This window comes from Cricetulus griseus, chromosome 2 (assembly GCF_003668045.3).
Source record: "Cricetulus griseus strain 17A/GY chromosome 2, alternate assembly CriGri-PICRH-1.0, whole genome shotgun sequence".
Classification (NCBI taxonomy): domain Eukaryota; kingdom Metazoa; phylum Chordata; class Mammalia; order Rodentia; family Cricetidae; genus Cricetulus; species Cricetulus griseus.
In genome coordinates this window covers 385,465,082-385,481,284 of record NC_048595.1, presented here as the reverse complement: position 1 = coordinate 385,481,284, position 16,203 = coordinate 385,465,082, and the positions used below count along the sequence as shown (strand labels likewise).

At 44.7% G+C, this 16,203-nt stretch overlaps 1 protein-coding gene across 4 annotated transcripts in view; it reads left to right on the top strand.

Annotated features, from left to right (window-relative positions):
- The window catches only part of Brd1 (bromodomain containing 1), a 47,667-nt gene that overhangs the window by 12,443 nt on the left and 19,021 nt on the right, over positions 1–16,203 (top strand). For all 4 annotated transcript variants that reach the window (XM_027396211.2, XM_027396210.2, XM_027396209.2 and 1 more), the window contains exons 3-7: positions 3,008–3,164; positions 8,628–8,759; positions 9,173–9,301; positions 9,774–10,086; positions 12,996–13,256. In XM_027396211.2, coding sequence (XP_027252012.1) covers positions 3,008–3,164; positions 8,628–8,759; positions 9,173–9,301; positions 9,774–10,086; positions 12,996–13,256 — 992 coding nt within the window. The remainder of the gene's footprint in view (positions 1–3,007; positions 3,165–8,627; positions 8,760–9,172; positions 9,302–9,773; positions 10,087–12,995; positions 13,257–16,203) is intronic.

Here is a 16,203-nt window from a genome sequence, read left to right as displayed (position 1 = left end):
TTAGTTACAATGCTGCTGGCCAATGGCTAGGATTTCTTATTTGTTGGTTCTGTCTTAAGTATCAACCAAAACAATTAATCTATATTTTATAGAGACTCATCGAGGATGCCAGCGGCATTCGTCCTCTCTTCCCAGGATCACATGGTGACTTTCTCTTTACTACATTTCCCAGAGTCCTCCTTCTCTCCTAGTCCCGCCTAACTTGCTTCCCTGTTGGCCAACAGTGCTTTATTTATCAACCAATAAGACAAACATATACACAGAAGGACCTCCCCCATCACAAGCTGTTTGTAATCAGCTGACTTCACTGTAGGCCTAGAATTTTTCTAGCTAAAAATGGGCAAAACCTAGGCCTCCAAAGGTTAGGGTATGTGAGTCAAAATGGTCTACTTAGTTTTTCTCTTGCATTTCATTTTTGTTCTTTGTTTATTAGCTGTATTCAGGAAGGCTTGAGAAACTCTTTGATTGTATTCTTGTCAACATTAAGAAATTATAAATAGAATACAATATAAAAAAGTTGACAAAACAAATGTGTGGTTAATAGTTACTGTGGAGTAAACACTCTTGTAACTGCCTTGTGTCACATGAAGCTTTGCTTATTGCAGCCCCCTGCACAGTCCCTTTCCATCACCAGGGACTAAGTGCTTTCTGACTTTGTGGGGAACTTTTCCTGTAGATAATCCTGCTTTACTTATGCCTTTGATATAATACCTGTATCAGTTTTAGTCACAAAAACTAGACAAGGCTGGGTACTTTTATAAAGAAAAATTTTTGAGCCAGGCGTTGGTGGTTCATGCTTTTATTCCCAGCGCTCAGGAGGCAGAGGCAGGTGGATCTCTGTGAGTTCGAGGCTAGCCTGGTCTACAGAGCAATACAGAGAAACCCTGTCTCGACCCCCCCCCCAAAAAAAAATGGGCATCACATCAATTTATTCTCTGGCTGAATCACATCAGAGCAATGTCATGGCAGGAACATGTGTGGGAAATAGAAATGATGTGGTAAAATAGGAAGCCAGAGCACAGCGAGTGGCCAGGTTTGGTCTTCCTATTGGGTACTGATATCACACCGGCAGTCTGGGACAAATTCTACACAGACTGGAGTAGCATCTTTCTTTCCTTCTAGGGGTCCATTTTGGTCATGTCTACTTCCAGGCTCTTGTGTGCTGTGGGTCTCATGCCTGGCTTGTGTTGTGGTCATTGTTGTGACTTGGCCTGTTCTTCTTCCATGTGCTTTCTTTGAATTAGTAGTTGGCCTGGGCGCTTAATGAGTGTCAGATGAAGTAGTAGACATGCTTGCTTTTGGCTGGTCTGCTTCTGGGGGCTTACATTATTGTGCCTGTTGTCCATCTCTTTCTCCAAGACACATGGTTGCTCACCAGAGGTAAGTCAGGCTCTGCATATGGTGTTTGGATACATTTTAAATATATTTTTATGTATATGTAAACAGTCTTGTTTATAGCTTTCAAGCTCTTGCACTAGAGAAAGGGTGGCTTTGAAAAAAATGAGATTGGAATCTTTATAAAAGCAAATTACTAACCAACATTTCTTTGGGATTTCAAATTGTTAAAATCATGTGTCAGAATTGGGCTGTTGGTGGTACACACTTCTAATCCCAGCACATGGTATGCAGAGGCAGGCAGATCTCTGTGACTTTGAAACCAGCTTGGAGTTACAGGACAGCTAGGACTACACAGAGAAATACTATTTTGAAAAACAAAACAAAAATTCCAAAGCCAAAAAACAAAACAAAACAAACCCCAAAAATCCCCCCCAAAACCTCCAAACTTTGTATAATAACCTTAAGTAGTATTAAACATCTGTTTCCATGTTAAAGCCTCTGTCCTTTACATGTTGTTGGAATTTATATAGTTTATTATACAAATGTTGCTCTTCAGTTAGAAGTGGTGAAAACAAAAGCTATATCCAGAAAAGCAGCCTGCCAGAACTGTGGACATAGTTTCTTGTGGGACTTTGGTACATTACATCCTCAGGTGTCTCTCACTTGCTTTCTGTTATAGTCTGCTTTCTTGTCTTCATCTGAGTGTCTTTTGGTAGATTTGTCATTGGAGATATGCTTTATGGCCTTGGTGCCAGACCCATCCATACTGAACAAGCAGATCCACAGAGGGCACTGCATCTAGCAGGGCTCTGTCAAAGACTGATGGCATTCTCAAGATGTGCAGCATTCTCAAGAGCAAGCCAGCCTTGCAGAGCTAGTTTTCCACCTGGTGGTGGTGGTGGTCCTTGATTGTTCACTAAAACTTATATTTAATTCTTAAAAAAAAAAAAAGTGAACTTAGAAATTTTTAATGTTGGTTCTGAAGTTTTGATGTGTAATGTACAGTGAAGAGATACCTTGTAGCCTTTTGTAGTTTTGTACTGTTAAAATTTGGGAGGCACACTGAGATCTTCTAAGGTAGTAATGGTGAAAAGGAGTGGAGAAGCTCTCTGTCCAGCCTTCAAAGGCTGGTTTAGCCCCCCTGCTGTAGAGGGCTTTTTTTTTTTTCTTCAGCTTTGCATTTCTAGTACACCAAAGGATGAAGTGTCTCAGAAGATGGTTGTCATTTATTAAGAGCAGACTGTGTTTTCAGCCTGAGCTGGTGGGTTACTCTGCTTCAGGTTGTTCTCTCTTCAGGGTTGAGTGGGACCAGGGCCAGTAGTGCCACCTGTGAGAGCAAGCCATCAGCATCTCATCTGACAGTGATCAACACTGGTCTGTCTGTGTGTAGATAGGACACCACACAGGATCATGGTCTTGAAAGTTTTGTTCAGCTGTGTTTCTTTTTAGACAGTTAACCCGATGACTGTTTTGGTGGATGAAATCTCCAGATAGCTCAAGGTTATTAACTGTTTTTATAGTACCAGAGACCATACATAACTGTGTGTCCTGGCTTAGGGAGAGACTTGCAGTGTTACTGAAGGTAACGTTGACCTGTCTAGTTTATTAAATGCAAACGCTTTCGAATATTCTTTTTCCAAGCTAAACTCTGAGTTTTTCCATGTTTTAGATTAAATAGGATTGCGAATCAGGTGGCCATTCAGCGGAAGAAGCAGTTTGTGGAGCGGGCCCACAGCTACTGGTTACTCAAAAGGCTGTCTAGGAATGGTGCTCCCCTGCTGCGGCGGCTCCAGTCCAGCCTGCAGTCCCAGAGAAACACGCAGCAGGTATGTGCACATTGCCCTCATCCACGTTTTCAGTGTCACTTGCCTCCTAACACACTGATCAGGCACTGTCCCCTCAGGTTGGATGTGGTGCTGACCCTTGACCCCTGGGCTTTGAGCTACTAAACTAAGCTGCAGAGTGTACAAGTAGCTCAAGTATCCTCAAGGGGTGGTGTGACCTCACTGTTGAGTTGTGCTTCCTTTCCTACTCTGTACACACTGATGGGTGTCTGCTCTGTGTCCGGTTCCAGGGAAAGAAGGGAATGGTCTGAGAAGCTGGTACAACTTTGGCCACATGGATATTCTAGACAGGGAGGGAGGTTTGATGACAGCCTGGATCTGATGGGTGGGGTCTTTGTTCTGGGTCTTGAGTATATTGCATGAGGAGTAATTTATTTTCAGGCCTTGCTCTAAAATGGTTGGTTTAACATTGACCCATAGGAGGAAAGAAGTTGAGGAGGTGACTTTTATTTTCTTTTATTTTTTATGTGCATTGGTGTTTTGTTTACATGTATGTCTATGTGAGGGAGCCAGATTCTTTGGAACTGGAGTTACAGACAGTTGTGAGCCACCATGTGGGTGCTGGGAATTGAATGCAGGTCCTCTGGAAGAGCATCAGTCAGTACTCTTAACCACTGAGCCATCTCTCCAACCCCTGAGGAAGTGACTTTTAATTTAAAAGAACAAATTTAAACAAACTATGTTATATAAGAGGCTATCTTAAAGAGGAAAGAAGTATCTTCTGTGGGATGTTACACATACCGTTCCTCTGCACATTGCCCAAACATGCTTGTCTGGTGGCCTCCACTGGTTCCAGTGGGAGGAGCTAATCATTAAATCTGTAAAATATCAGCCAGCTTTAATGGAATCATAAGTCTATAGAATCCTGTTGAGTACCCATGGCTGTCACAGACATGGCTGTGGAGTAAGCTCAGGGCTCTCACCTGTACCAGGGCTGACAGATGAACTGTGGTACTAGAACCCTGCAGTGTCACTCTTTGGAATCCAAGAACTTGGGCAACTGTGAGTCTGATCTGAGTGGAAGGGGCAGTCTAGGCCTCTCATGTGTCAGTTCTTCTCTACTGCATTCTGTTGGCCAACTGCATCTATTCATTGGGGCATATGCCTCCTTGGCAGCCACTGGATTTGTGAAGCAGCCCCATCTGAGGACTATCATCGAATCTCCAGGCTTTGAGCACATTGAGATGGTTGTTGAAGTGAATCAACCATGTTCTTTTTTTTTTTTTTTTTAAAGATTTTATTTATTTATTATGTATACAACATTCTGCTTCCATGTATATCTGCACACCAGAAGAGGGCACCAGATCTCATAATGGATGGTTGTGAGCCACCATGTGGTTGCTGGGAATTGAACTCAGGACCTCTGGAAGAGCAGTCAGTGCTCTTAACCTCTGAGCCATCTCTCTTGCCCCCCCCCAATTTTTTTTTTCCGAGACAGGGTTTCTCTGTGTAGCTTTGGAGCCTATCCTGGCATTTGCTCTGGAGACCAGGCTGGCCTTGAACTCACAGAGATCCTCCTGCCTCTGCCTCCGAGTGCCACCAACACCCGGCATCAACCATGTTCTTTACCTCTCCTGTTGAGATGCTACTGTTCTCTCTACCACCCTTCACTCTCAGATCATAGCCCCATTGGGGGTTCCCAGCATGCTTGTCCTAGGTACCAGAGGAGAAGAAGGTCTTAGGGGAAGAGGGTCTAAGAGATATTAGTCATGAAGTGGGGACGTGTTTGTGAAAACTGGACACTGGTAGGAACACTGCTTTTTTGGTCTTTGCTTATTTGATGGTAGCAGTCTTGGAAGTAAGATGTGGCGAATCCAGACCTCATGTCTTGTCTTGGGCTCGAGGACATTTTTTAAATAAGCTGAGCATGGACCACAGAGGAGGGATGCTTTTGGTAGATTGTCAGTAAGAATGGAATGCCATCAGTACAATGGTGGGACATTCAGCTGTTGGCTTCTTCTCTTTTGCTTAGGAGCTTAGAATGAAGGACATGGGATGCAAAAAGGCCCGTGGGCAGCTTGTCTAGAGAGATGGAGCCAGGAGGAAAAAAGGGTATAGGAAGGAGGGTGAAAAGACAAGGTGGCAAGCACAGCCTCCACAGGGTCATACGATGTACTCTGGAGAAGCTGTCCAGTGCTGTACTCATTTAGACCCATCCTTTTAGAGGAAGAGTATTTGCTGCCAGCTGTCTCTTTTTGTAGAGGACATTGAGGCCATCAGAGTGGGGGAGCAGACAGAATTTGAGGATACAAGCCTAGTGACGTCTCTTGGTTAGGGCATTCTAGAATCACCAAAAAGGGAAGTAGAAGGCATTGCCCATGGCAGAGGGGTATGCTGTGCAGTGTTGGACCAGACGGGCCATGAGTCTGAAGGCTGTAAACTGTACTCACATTTTCCTAGTGACAATAAGGCTTGGCGCAGCTCTTCATTCATTTGTTTGTTTATTTAATTTTAATGGCTCTAAACCTTGTCATTGGAGCAAAACACATGTGCCATCTCAGCCTCTGTTGAGTTTTTAAACTAGAAATACATGATGTTGGAATTTGATTTTCCACTGGCTTTGGTTGTCTGTGCTCAGCAGGCTTTGGGAGAAGACTTGGACTTCTCCATCTTGGCTGACCTTGTGGGGGATGGGGCTGAGGGACAGTGGAACAGGATGAGCTGCTCTGAGAGAGGACATCACTGAGGTTGGTGTTTCTATCTGATTCTATCAATATTGTGATTAGGGAGGCTTTCTTAGCTATATGCTACAGGCCCTGGTCTGGCAGAAAAGGCAGGCACTTTGTCTTGTGCTGTCTGCTGAGGTGGTGCTATGGTAGGAGGTGGGTTAGGGTGGCTCTTTAGATTTTGGTCAAACAGTTTGCTATGTGCGAGTCCCTATTCATTCTGTTTTGTTTTGTTTTCCTTTCTTTTTTTGGTTCTTCTTTTCCTGCCCCACTAACTCCTTGGGGCCTCTGTACTTCTACCCTACTGCTCATAGCATCTTGTAGGTCTGGGAGTCTGACATGGCTGAGCCTAGCTGCCCTGGGGGTCATGGTTGTAGCATATGGGAGGGAGCCCTTGCTGCTGAACTGGTCTCTGCTTCACAGATGAGCTGACCTGTCTCCCCAGTATAGGGGGTGTTGGCCTGACTGCTGAACTGGTCCTTGTTACGGGGTTGGGTCTGGCCATCTTCCGTCATCGTGCCAGGACCTGGATCTCGGAAACCACTATCGGGTACTTCTATCCTCCAGTGAAGATTTCCAGCATTACTTCTATGTAGAAAAGTAGACTGCTTCAGAGCAGCACCAAGCAAGCTGGGATTTTTTTTTTTAGGTGAGGTGATGTGTATGTGGTTTCCTTTCTTCATGAACCCGGCAGTGGCTCAGTTATCACGTGACTTTTAAAGATTACAACCAGGCCATGAAAAAAAAAACAGTGCATTTTGCTTGTCCCTAAATACACAAGCATAGGGCTATTAGTAATCTGGAGATTTTCTTTGCTTCACAGGGGTTGCCAGGCCAAATGTCCTTTTGGTTACTTAAAGTCTGTTTCCAACTAGTGGGCAGGAAGTTGTCTGGATGTTGTGAGGATATTTGGTTTCTTTTCTTTTGGGGTGGGTGGGTGGGCAGGGTTGATCTGGAACTTGCTGTGTAGACCAGACTGGCCTTGAACTCACAGAGCTCTCTCTGCCTTTGCCTGCTTCTGCCTCCTGAGAGTTGAAATTAAAGGTATGCACTGTTACACTTGGCAGCATTTGGTTTCTAAATTCACCTTTCTGTGTATTTACCAACTTTGTGTATGCATGGATGATACTGTCATCAACCTCAACTAAATGCTTAAGAATTTTCAGTAATACCTGTTATACCTTGCAGTTCTGCACTGCTATGTAGGGTCGCGGAAGTTTGTGGATGGAGATAGGTCATACCCCCTCCCATCCTGTGCCATTGTTTTTATACCATGAAGAGTGGATACCCTACATCCTTGACCAGTGGGCTGGTAGCCTGGGTTAGAGAGTCTGTTGTGGTACCCTCTGAGTATGGACCATGAGAAGCCAAGCCATCTAGAAAGAGAAAGGTCTCATGTCTGTGGCCTGTACTCTGCAGCTGGATGGTGTCACTTTGTTTGTGGTTGGCAGATGTGGGTACTTCTGAGTTGCTGTCCAGCAGCAGTGCAGAAGGACAGACTTCTGGAGTAGGCCATTCTCCACCCATTTGTCATAAGGACATAAGGACAGGGCATGTGGGTTACTGTGAAGGAGGTAGTCCCATACATTCTCCATAGAGCAGGGAGTAGGTATTAATTTTGGATAAAGACCTCTGTTGTGACGCCTTTAATCCCAGCACTCGAGAGGCAGAGGCAGGCGGATCTCTGTAGTTCGAGACCAACCTGGTCTACAAGAGCTAGTTCCAGGACAGCCTCCAAAGCCACAGAGAAACCCTGTCTCGAAAAAACCAAAAAAAAAAAAAAAAAACAAACCAACAACAACAACAAAAAACAAAGACCTCTTTGTGTTGCATGAGGAGGGGGGCGTCTTCGACAGGCTCATTCTGAGGTGGCAGAAAGGGGAGTGTGAGTTCGCCTGAAAATGAGATCTGGATTGGGGAGCAGAGCTCTGGGGATCTTGGTTGAATAGGATGCATGGAATACTGAGAGTATGTGGCTGGAAAACCTGGCCCTTTGTAAATAGGGTTCTGGTCTTGTTTGGGGTTCCTTGATTGCTATGGAGGGATGTGTGCTATCTGTGTGGCAGTGGCTCTTGTTCTTTACCTTTGTGAGGTAATGAGGGTACCCTTTGTACATTCTTTGGCCTTGAGGGACTCTACTAGGCCCTGAATTATTATTGTGAGTGGTTTTGGCTTCTTACCCTGTTCAGAGATATGAACAGCTCTAGTATTGATCTCCATGTTCTACGGGTCCAGGCAGAGCCAGACTGCTTTCCTACCACTGTGTCCCATGGCTTTCTAGTGTTGCATTTCAGTTTTGATGACTTGGGTAGAGAGGGGCTGGTGCTGACTGCTGACTAGGTTAGGCTAAGGTTAGGACATGTGCTGTCTTGGTATACTGTTCTTGTCACCTGAGAAGACATAGGTGTGCCTGGTGACTGCAGTGCCCACCCTTGTCTCTAAGGGGTTAGAAGTGATCCCTGCATCTTACCTGCTGAGCCCAGAACTGAGTCTGTGTAATATTCCATTGCCGGTCAGGATAGCTTAGCCTTTCATTCTAGTATACCTTCTTTCTCGTACCCCCTCTAACCCTCCCACCCACCTGAAGATCAAGCCAAAAACCCCTAGTACCATGGACCCTACTGGATCCTTCTGTCCCTTAGTGACAACACATTCAAAGGGACTCTTGAACGATAATGGGTCCCAGGTAACCTTTTTAGTCTCATCTGTATGAGATTTTTAGACTCCTGGCAGGAAGAACCTTTAGGTTTGACTGATGGGAAGTTTCATTTAATCTTAGAGAGAAAATGACGAAGAGATGAAAGCTGCCAAAGAGAAGCTGAAGTACTGGCAGCGGCTGCGACACGACCTGGAACGTGCACGCCTGCTAATTGAGCTGCTGCGCAAGCGGGAAAAACTCAAACGTGAGCAGGTAAGGCCCTTGGGTTCTGCCAGCCTCCAGGCCTGCTTTGGATGGACCTCTTGCTGCTGTCATGGAATGTTATGGGAGATGCTCTGGAGTAGCCCTGTGTGCCTGCTGACTTTGTATTGCCATTCCCACCCCACAGCATGTCCCTACCCTATAGTTGGTCCCATGGTGCCTTTGTGGTACCAGTTTTGGGTGGCCATACCCTAAATTTTGCCAAGGGCCCTAAAGGAAACCTCTGTGCACATGTCCTTGCACAGAGACAGTTGCTTTGTTGTAGGGTGGTGACATGCATGTAGGCTGCTCTGTGTTGATGGCTGCGGTGTTGCTGCTGTGACTGTGTAATATGTGAGGTGCCATGATCTCCAAGAAAGGTATACCCACAATCCTTTAGAGACAGTGTGTGCTGTTGTTGCCAGGTGAAGGTGGAGCAGATGGCTATGGAGCTCCGATTGACACCACTGACTGTGCTGCTACGCTCGGTCCTGGAACAGCTTCAGGAGAAGGACCCTGCAAAAATTTTTGCTCAGCCCGTGAGTCTAAAGGAGGTGCGTATTGCTATGGGTCACTGTAGTGCCTCATGTGTGACTCTGGATCTGCTGTTGGATTAGTAAACATGTAATTGTGAGAGAGGTTACTTGAATTCTTAGTCCTCACTATGATTTATTGAATACATTATTTAATATTTAATGAATGCTTAATGAATAATATTTTAATTGTAAAAGATTGTGTTTCCTTATAAAGCATTGAAAGTGCCTAGGTGAAAAGCTCTATTCAGAACATAGCTGTTGATGATGTTAGCTCTGCTGTTACCCCACTTGATGTACTTGTAGTTAAAGGAACTAGATTGGGAAGGTCCCTGAAAAGATGGACTTAGTTTGGATTGGCTTAGTGTTACTATGTGAAATTAGTCTGTGATGGGGGCTGTATGTATTAGGTGTTATTGGTTATATAGATGGCATGAAGTATGTTTTGATTTTTCTTTGGTTTGTAAGTGTTTATTTTCCTCTCTAAAATTAGGTACCAGATTATTTGGATCACATTAAACATCCCATGGACTTTGCCACAATGAGGAAAAGGCTAGAAGCTCAAGGGTATAAAAACCTCCATGCGTTTGAGGAGGATTTTAATCTCATTGTAGATAACTGCATGAAGTACAATGCCAAGGACACCGTGTTTTATAGAGCTGCAGTGAGGCTGCGGGATCAGGGAGGTGTTGTTTTGAGGCAGGCCCGGCGTGAGGTGGACAACATCGGCTTGGAAGAGGCCTCGGGAATGCACCTGCCTGAGCGACCTGTTGCAGCCCCTCGGCGGCCTTTCTCCTGGGAAGAAGGTAAGAACCCAGCACTGCATCCAGGAAGATGGCATGTGCCTTTTTCCTCAGACTGTACAGAGTTATGTTTTCAGCATGCAGCCAGCATAAACGCCACTGAAGGTGTTCTTTTATTTCCTGTCTCATTTGGGCCTTGCCATATTTCACATAACCCATTGCAAGAAACAGATGTCTAGTTGAGCCCAGATGCAGATGTGCAGGCCAAGAAGACAGTATAGCTGAGGATTTGTACCCAAAGGGTCTTGCAGTGAGAAGGCAGATATTGGTGGTTTTATTTTAGCTGACAAATAGACGCAGGAGCTGACATTGGCTTTGCCTCTCACCCTCTTTCTTGGATATATGTGGGTGTTCATAGAGGGCCCGGCCTTAGCCTGTCTTCAGTACTTACTTTCCAGGACGCCAGGGTGAGCTTGTACTTTGGGCCTCAACAGGCACATGCTGTTGTGTTGCTCATGAACTTCCTCCAAGCAGGGTTTTTTTTTTTTTTTTTTTTTTTTTGTCCCCCTGAGACAAGGTCTCTCTCTGGGTACCCTTAGCTGGCCAGGAGCTCAATATGTGGATCAGGCTGGCTTGGAACAGACAGTAATTACCAGCTTCTGTCTCCTGAGTGCCGGATTTTAAAGATATGTACCACCACATCTAGCCTCCAATCAATTCTTGTAAACTTCTTTCCCATTAATTGTTTATTCGTAGGTGAGTATCCACATGGGTTGGTGGTCCACCCTGGAACATGAAGTTTTCCTATATTCAAAATAGGCTCTGTGTTCCCATTTAGGTCCCCCTTTTTCTTCTGCTATTCACTGTCCAGGAAAATATTGGGACTGTGGTTACTTTGTTTACCCTGTACTTTTCTTTCTTCACAACCAGCTGGTTACTGTGTCCTGCTTTTGCCTTTCCATTGGGCCCTTGGATGCCCCTGACTTCTGACTTCTTATGTGTCTGGTCCAGAGAGACTATTTGTTCAGTACTCAGGCATCCACAGGGCATACAGGAGATTTGGTGGCATACATCTGTAGTCACATCACTCAGGAAGCTAAGCTAAGTTCAAGATCAGTCTGGATTGCAGTGATTTCCAGGCTAGTGTGAGTTACATCCTAAAACAAAATAGGGCCAAAAAGTATAATTAAAAAATAAATACAAGCAGGCTGGAGTGTGTGGTTTAGTAGTGCTTCTCTAGCATGCATAAAGCCTTGGGTTCGATCTCACACTGGACAAACTGGGCATGGTGGTGCAAGGGTTAGAATTTCAAGGTCATCTTGGCTTTATAGTTCCTGGGTTACGTGAGGCTTTGTCTTGAAAAAATAGACATGCACTCACGTACATACAGAGGTAACAGATCTCTGCGGCCTAGATAGGTCCAGAATGGTTAGATAGGAACCATCTGTGCTAGATGTTCCCCAGCAGTTCTGTTGGAGCTGAGTGTGATAGCCAGCAGGATTATAGAGTGACACTTAGTCCTTCACATACATCCATGTTCTGTTCTCTGGGCTGTGTGGGAGGCAAGAGTAGTGATCCAGCCTCCTCTGTCTGTTGTGGACCCTGGTCTGTTGTGACTGTGCTCTGGGTGGTGTTGGCGGTCCTTAGAAGCAGAGGAGCCCAGTGAATCTGGGAGCCTTTGACCCCACTGCTTCTGATTCTAATGTTCTGTAGATGGGCAGGGCTTGCTTGGAGGTCTCAAAGTTGATACTTTGAGGAAACTGACTCTGCCATTGAAAAATAAATTTCTGTGCCAGTCTTGTTGTCAAAGAGGAAAGCAATAATAAAAAGTACAAATTTATTTTTCAGTGATTGGAGTAGAGAGAAGGGTGATGGTGGCAAGGCCAGCTCTGGATATCTGTCACTGTCCAGAGCCCTACTATAATGAAGATACTGGTCCTATTGAAAAAGAAACAGACAAGCAGGTCATGGTAGTTCCTGACCGAAATTCTAGCACTTAGGAGGTTGAGGAAGGAGAATGCAAGTTTGAGGACAGAGTGGGCTACATATGGAAACCCTGTCTTAATAACCAAAGAACAGGAAAGAAATGAGCCATGAAAAACTGGGGTGTTATTTTGTTGGCTATGTTTTTTATTTATTTTTGGTGCTTCAAATTAAAAGAATTTTGTTTACCTAGTGCACTTGAGATTTTGTTAGAAATAGTGTGACTGCAAGCCTTGAGTCAGCCCATTAGAGGATTTTTGTTCATGTCCCAGTGCTAATCAGTGGTCTTGTAGACAGGGCACTCCAGCTGGACTTGGGTTTCTGGGCCAACTACCAGGTCTGGGTAGATAGATCTCCTTTATCCCTGTTCTTCTTCTGGTTTTATCTTCTCAAAGTTTAAAAGATTTGTTTGGTCATTTCACTAGTTAAGTTTTGAGGACTTCAGTAGTCAGTGTGCCTAGAATTTGGGAAGACCTGTGGACTCTGCAGCCTAGATTCCATGGACAGTGTGCAGGTGCTTCAGCACATGAAGTACATGAGGATGACATTCACAGTCCACATCAGCATACTTGCATGCTGTCACTTCTGTTGGCAGTCCATCTTGTTTGTGTGTTGGTGAGTGTCATGCATTTCAGGTGGCCTTTGTACCCCTCATTTGGAATGGGCTGCCTACCCAGCAGGCCCGAGTTGGGTTCTGTTGCAGAAGAGGCCACATATGTTACCTGTGTATGTCTTTGCTCTGGCTACCCTATTCCTTTGTGACCTACCTGACTGGAGGAGAAATTCTCTTTTAGGAGTCTCTTTTTTTCCTCCTTGTGGCAACAGTTTTCTCATTGGTTCAGAATTGGGGTAGAGGAATCTGTGTATGACATCAAATGGTGAAGCTGGAGCTTTGGCTGTGGGCAGGCTAAAGGGTAGTTGGGACCAATGTGTTTTTCTTAGCAATGCCCAAGGATCAGGTGACTGATGATGCATGTTCTTTGGTTCAGTGGACAGGTTGCTGGACCCAGCCAACAGGGCCCACATGGGCTTGGAGGAGCAGCTGAGAGAGCTACTGGACAAGTTGGACCTCACCTGCTCCATGAAGTCTAGCGGCTCACGGAGTAAACGGGCAAAGCTGCTCAAAAAAGAGATTGCTCTTCTCCGAAACAAGCTGAGTCAGCAGCATAGCCAGTCCCCGTCTATAGGGACAGGTACAGGAGGCTTTGAAGATGATGCTGCTCCAGTGGGGCCGGACACAGGGGAGGAAGGTAAGCATGATGGGGTGGGAGGGCCTTACCCGTGGACATGGATGTCTCTTGTCAGGCTTGAGTGATGCTCTGTAGTAACCATGGATTTGTAAGTTTTAAAGGTCATAGAACTCTCATCACAGGCTATTTCCTTCTAGTTTTTTGTTGCCCTTTGAAAGGATGTATTGGTATGTGCTGTCTGTGCTGTATTTTAGTACTTAGTTTATAAGCTTAAAAGGCATGGAATGAGATTTTCCTTAACTTGGGCCTTGAAAGACTTTTAAAAGGATAGTTTAGATCTGATACTGCGTTGAAGGTGGCTTCTGTGGTAGAAGTGAGAGGAATCTTTGTTATATTTTGTACACCAAGGCAGAGAATTAGATGATTAGACAGCTTAAAATTGTTAGGTCAGAGAACACTAGTGTGAGCTGATTCTCTCCTGTTACCTTACAGGATCTAGGGGTGGAATTCAGGTGGTCAGGCCTTGTGAGCACCTCTACCACTAAGCCATCTTGCTGACTTGGTGACAACTTTCTGAAAGATATTTAAAAAATAATGTTGCCAAAGTACACCCCAGCTCTGGGCTGTGAAGGGTGGGAAGGGGACTAAGGTACTTGTTGGCACAGGCCTACTCCCAGATTCTTCCTCAGCAGCCGGAGACTTTTTCTGTGGGTCACCTTCAGTGAACACCATCTTGTCCTAGCAGCATTGAGTGGCATCTGGAGAAAGAGCTTGACAGTGGAGATGTTAGGACAGGGCAGAAGGAGGTATAGAAGAGACTCGTCTGCCCAGTGGGGTACCTGCTTGATAAGGTCATTCTGTGGAGGCCTTCGTGTGCACATGTGTGCGTGCGCATCTAGTTGGGGAGAGTTTAGAGAATCTTAGCACTTGGCTCACAGTCACCACATTTTAGTTCCATGAAATGGAAGGAATACTAAGACCTGCTCCTGCTACTGTTAGCAGTTTGGCTTATGATCTCCCTGTGTATTTTTCTTGCCCTCTCCAAATAGGAATAGAAAAACATTAAAACAAGACGTATATAATTGTAGTTTGCATTTTGATCTGTATGGTTGTCTGTATCAGTAGACATGGCTCTGACCTGCTCCTCAATGACATGGTTTCAGTCTGTTTGTGCCATGTTTCATTCAGTCCATAGATTAACAGTTGGTGACAGTCTTGTAGCCCTCTTTCCCCTTCTCTGGTTGCTTCTTCTTCTTCTTCTTCTTCTTCTTCTTCTTCTTCTTCTTCTTCTTCTTCTTCTTCTTCTTCTTCTTCTTCTAAAGATTTATTTATTTATTTATTTATTTATTTATTTATTTATTTATTTATCATGTATACAGTGTGTGCCAGAAGAGGGCACCAGATCACATTACAGATGGTTGTGAGCCACCATGTGGTTGCTGGGAATTGAACTCAGAACCTCTGAAAGAAGTCAGTGCTCTTAACCCCTGAGCCATCTCTCCAGCCTCTCTGGTTGCTTCTTTTATACGGTTGTGTTAGGCAACCAGCACAAATTAGGGTTAATGCCACCAAGTTCTCCTGGCCTGAGAATTTACTTTCAGTATGTCCAGGTGTAAATTTCACACACATCCTTTGCCTTACCATTAGGTACAGGTTTGATGGGTTCCCTCAGTAAAGGTTTTATTCTTCAGTGTGTAACACATTTCCTCCATTATTCTCTAAAAGCCTAATCACCAGCACATGGCAATCTTCTGCCTCTGTTGGAGGCTGTGTGCTTTTTAAATGGAGCATTTGTTCATGGGACCTTTGACAGGCGGATGAATCTGAGATACCACCATTCTTTGTGCTCTGTGGTGAGTCACAGATAGTGCTATTACCTGGTTCCCATGGTAGCCCTTTGCAGGTTCCTCTTTTCAGTACTGACTGAGGAGGACCCTTAGGTCCAGCCACCCCATTGATCTGTGCATTATTTGTTCTGAAGAGTCACCTGGGGAAGATTATTGGCAAGACAGCTCACTGAAAATGCAGTGGCTTGCTCTTGAATGAGAAACTTGCAGGATTTCACACCCCCCCCCCCCATTCCCTCATTGATGCTGGTTTTACACAGGGCAGAGGCTCCTCCTTTCACTTCAAGTCCTTCAACTCAAAGAGAGCCAGCAGTGCATTTGGGAGACCAGATTTGCTGCTTTGTACTGTTGGGCCCCTTTTGGGGAAGCATATTGGTGATAGCTGAACCAAATGCCTAGAATTGATTGCTGTTGGCCTGTGTTTGAAATTCTTCCGTTCTGAGGAGAGCTGTGGGGGTGGAATTTGTACTCCTTAAAGAGATTGAGTTCCAGACAGGCAACAGGGGAGTGCATAAATGTTGCTGTGGATAACAGAAGCATAAATGTGAAATTTTCTATGTGCCTTGAGACAGAACCCCAAAGTCAAGACACTACATAGTTCAGCATATTCTTTTCAAAGAGAGTATTTTTGGTTGGGTGTAGTCACAAATGCTTTTATTTCTAGTCCTCAAGCGACAGGGGCAGGAAAATCTATGCGTTTAGAGACCAATTTGGTTTACATATTGAGTTCCAGACCAGCTAGGGCCCTGAGACCTTGTAACCAATTAAAAAAAAAAAAAAATCTGCTATTTTTAGAATGACCATAGATTTTTCACACTTACAAAAGCAATCCTTAGTGTAAAATAAACAGTTTCTCTTAAATTGTAATTAAATTAACACTTTTGTGTTTTATGACATTTAGGTTGTTCACATTAGAGGAAACACCAGCAGTATAGCTGTTGGGAGCCAGGCCCAAAAGGCCAACATCTGAGGAAGGAAATAGGTCCTGGCTAGCTTGGGCAGTGAATGTGCTCTGTAAGGGGCAGGGTGTTTGTCAGGGGGCCTTCCATGTTGACCTTAAGGTTGAAGGGTTCTAGCCAGTTGAATGCTAAGTGGCACATGGAATGGGGTCATGATAAGCCTGTGGGACAAGCTTGAGTTTATAGACCTTTACATTTATT